Source organism: Saprolegnia parasitica (assembly GCF_000151545.1).
Source record: "Saprolegnia parasitica CBS 223.65 unplaced genomic scaffold supercont2.879, whole genome shotgun sequence".
Classification (NCBI taxonomy): domain Eukaryota; phylum Oomycota; class Saprolegniomycetes; order Saprolegniales; family Saprolegniaceae; genus Saprolegnia; species Saprolegnia parasitica.
In genome coordinates, this window is record NW_012157273.1 from 1 (window position 1) to 2,984 (window position 2,984).

Here is a 2,984-nt window from a genome sequence, read left to right on the forward strand (position 1 = left end):
CTGGATGTGCGTCTACATCCGATGGGTGCCCGTGCTAGTGCACCTCTTCCTCATCGGCCTCGTGCTGCGTAACCACTTTGACATGACCGTCAAGCTCCAGCCATCGGAAGCACCGATCTCGTCGGTCGTGACGCCGCCCAGCTTCAACACATCGTCGAGCCTCGAGCCGAGCAGCAGCAGCAGCAACCTCCTCGACGGCCAAGCGCGCGTGTACAACCTGCCCCAGGGCTTCCACCACATCACGGACAAGATGACGCGCCTCACAACGGACGCCGAGACGCGCCATACGCTGCAGAACGTCCAGAACAACATGGCGTGGTGGTCAGGCGTCGTCAAGTCGATCGAGCTTTTGTTTTCGTGGGAGGACTTCTTCTACACGGGGTATGTGCTCATCGGCCTCATCGTGAGCTGCATCTTGCACGTTGTGATCCCCAACCAGTACTTATTGCTGCTGGTCGTCCTCTGGCTCTTTGTGCGCTGGACAGTCCCGTACATCACGCTCAGCCGGTGGCTCTACGGCGTCAAGCAAGGGATTCGGTCGCTTCTGCACCAGCACCGCCTCCTCTCGATGCACGAGCAGAAGGGCCTCATGGACCGTGACTCGACCAGCAGCAACAACTCGGGCCCGCCGTCCATCAACGTCATGGACCTCAATGGGAAGAGCTCCATTAACAACGCATCGAACCCACGCGGCCGCATCCAAAGCATCAGCCACCGCAACAAGAGCGTCTCGAAGCGAGAACTCATGATTGGCGCCGCCGCCGCCGAGCTCTCCAAGCGCATTGCGGCTGAAAGCAGCGGTGGCAGCGGCAACTTTTCGTCCCTCGACGACTAACGTTTTCTACGAACCTTGTAACTATCTGAATTGTTTAGTGCGTTGGTGTGATTGTCCACTTGGACGGCAGATACTAGCAAGGGAATATTACATATGGCGATGTGTATAGTGAAAGCTATGGCCGACTCTGCGTTCCGCAGCCATCCCACCCGTAGTCTTGCAGTCGACTGCCTCTGTTCACAACACACGAGATTGCGCTAGCGTGACGGTGGCAACGTTGAATTGCTCAAAAGAGCATCGATTCTCAAGAGGTGGGTACAGCGCGCATCGCATGCTTGGCTGTCGTGTCCCTTGCATGCTTGCAATACGCCTCGTAGTCGGTGTGGAAGAGGCGAAGACAGTCGAGACCAAAGCTGCGAACAGTCGTGCCTGCATAGCGCAAACCTTGGAGCTCCAGCCGCGCTTCGGCGCTGTTGTAGAGAGGCTCCATGAGCGCGGGGTCGGGCGCGAGAAGGAGCGCTTGGATACGCTCGATGAGGTCGCGACTGCGCCAATCTAAGTTCGTAAAAATCAGATCTCATATATCGCCAAGCGCTAACCTGGGTTCCACAGCTGCGTGAGGCACTCGGCCGACGCGGAGCCGTCGACGAGCACAATAAAGTTCAAGTGATACACGCGCGTAAGGAGGCGCACCGACGGCGCCTCGTACGGGTACTCGTGACCAAATCTAACATCGCGTTCTTGATACATTGCAACATTGATACGCAAACGGCAAACTCGAAGTGAAAAGTGAAGCGGCCACCGGCGTACGGCGACGTCTCTGGCCCCGCAATGTGCACGTGCCATTGCCGCATGTCCTCTTTCTCCAGTGTTTCAACCTTTCAACTTGAATAAACAAGTACGTACTTGAGAACGGCTCGATGACGCAGCCTGGAATCGGTGTTGTCACGGTCGCCGTGTACTCGCGCCGAATCTCGAACGCTTGTTTCGCCAGTTGCATGAACCGCCCGAGCTTGTTGGCTTTGCCGCGCCGGAGGTTGCTCATCATCTAGGCCCCGGCTCTGTACACAAACGCTCTAAAGCAAGAAGAGTACCCGCACGAACTCGGTGAATTCAATCTGCCCCGAGTTGTTTTCATCGACGGCTGCAATGAGCTGCAGTAGCTAGTACATCGCGTGTGAGCCGTCAGAGTACGTCGGCCACGCAGCACCTCGGTGCGCTCCATGTGCACGTTCATGGACGCCATCATCGTCGAGAGCTCGTTGACATCTATCATCAATGTCCAGCTACGTGGCAATGCAACGGGCCAGACCGATGCCGCCGTCGCCACTCGTGTCAAAGGCCTTGAACTACCCAAATTGAGCGGCTTGGCATGAGTCTGTTCTGGTACCTGGTCCAAGAACTCTGCGAGCTCGTGCGTCGAGAATTCGCGCTTCAAGCTCTCGGGCACGTAGTAGAGGTCGGTCCTGGCAGCAGCCATCGACGGGAGGCGCTAGAAAGACTTCAACGCAAGAATAGCCGCCGCAAACGGTTATGCATCGCGCTTTCTACCGCAGTTCTTGTCATTTAAACGCTAAAAACCCATGTCTCTCTGGTTGCTGCCTGCGGATGCAACGTCTCTGGTTGCTGGTTGCTGCCTGGGGACGCAGAGTCCTCCAGCCTGCCTCTCGCCGTCGATTGAAGCGGGCGCCAAAGGTGCAACAATCCGACTTTTCTCGACGGGAGACTAACGCTACACAGAGGTGTACAAAACGTTTGCAAGGAATTGACGGAAATTAACGCATCTTGCCCTTTCTTGTATCATAAACATAGAATATCCCATATATTAAAATAATCCGGATCAGATACAAACTGCAAGTGCATTTTAATCCGTGCGACGCCACGTTCCATCGTTCGTGCCCAGCGGTGCTACAGCGAGGAAATGGGCGGTGACAAGCGATCGGCGCCGGACGCCGAGACGACGGCCTTGGCCAAGCGCGCGCGCCCGGATGAGAACCAGACCTTCCCGCGCAGCTCGGCCATCGTGCCCGTGGACGCTAAGGTCGTGACCATCAGCGCCAAGGCCGACAGCAGCCAGCGGACGTCCGACCTCCTCGCGCCCACGATGCTCCTCTCGGGCCACAGCGCCGCCGTCTACTCGATGGCCTTTAGCCCGAACGGCAAGAGCGCGGCCTCGGCCTCGTTCGACAAGTCGATCGTTTCTCTGGAA

At 57.1% G+C, this 2,984-nt stretch overlaps 3 protein-coding genes across 3 annotated transcripts; 2 read left to right on the forward strand and 1 right to left on the reverse strand.

The window, feature by feature from the left end:
• Window positions 1-82: 82 nt before the first annotated feature.
• On the forward strand, window positions 83-835 carry SPRG_17958 (hypothetical protein; the record flags this gene model as incomplete). The annotated part of the gene is made up of 1 exon (XM_012357375.1): window positions 83-835. One exon carries the CDS (start codon window positions 83-85, stop codon window positions 833-835), a length of 753 nt encoding a protein of 250 aa, XP_012212765.1.
• Window positions 836-1,079: 244 nt separating this feature from the next.
• On the reverse strand, window positions 1,080-2,255 carry SPRG_17959 (hypothetical protein; the record flags this gene model as incomplete). The annotated part of the gene is made up of 8 exons (XM_012357376.1): window positions 1,080-1,330; window positions 1,375-1,502; window positions 1,553-1,634; window positions 1,682-1,823; window positions 1,870-1,938; window positions 1,986-2,044; window positions 2,088-2,124; window positions 2,166-2,255. The coding sequence occupies 8 exons, from the start codon at window positions 2,253-2,255 to the stop codon at window positions 1,080-1,082; spliced, it is 858 nt and encodes a 285-aa protein (XP_012212766.1).
• Window positions 2,256-2,696: 441 nt separating this feature from the next.
• On the forward strand, window positions 2,697-2,972 carry SPRG_17960 (hypothetical protein; the record flags this gene model as incomplete). Its single annotated transcript, XM_012357377.1, has 1 exon — window positions 2,697-2,972. A coding segment is annotated over one exon (276 nt), but the record flags the coding sequence as incomplete, so codon positions are not given.
• Between the last annotated feature and the right edge of the window lie 12 nt (window positions 2,973-2,984).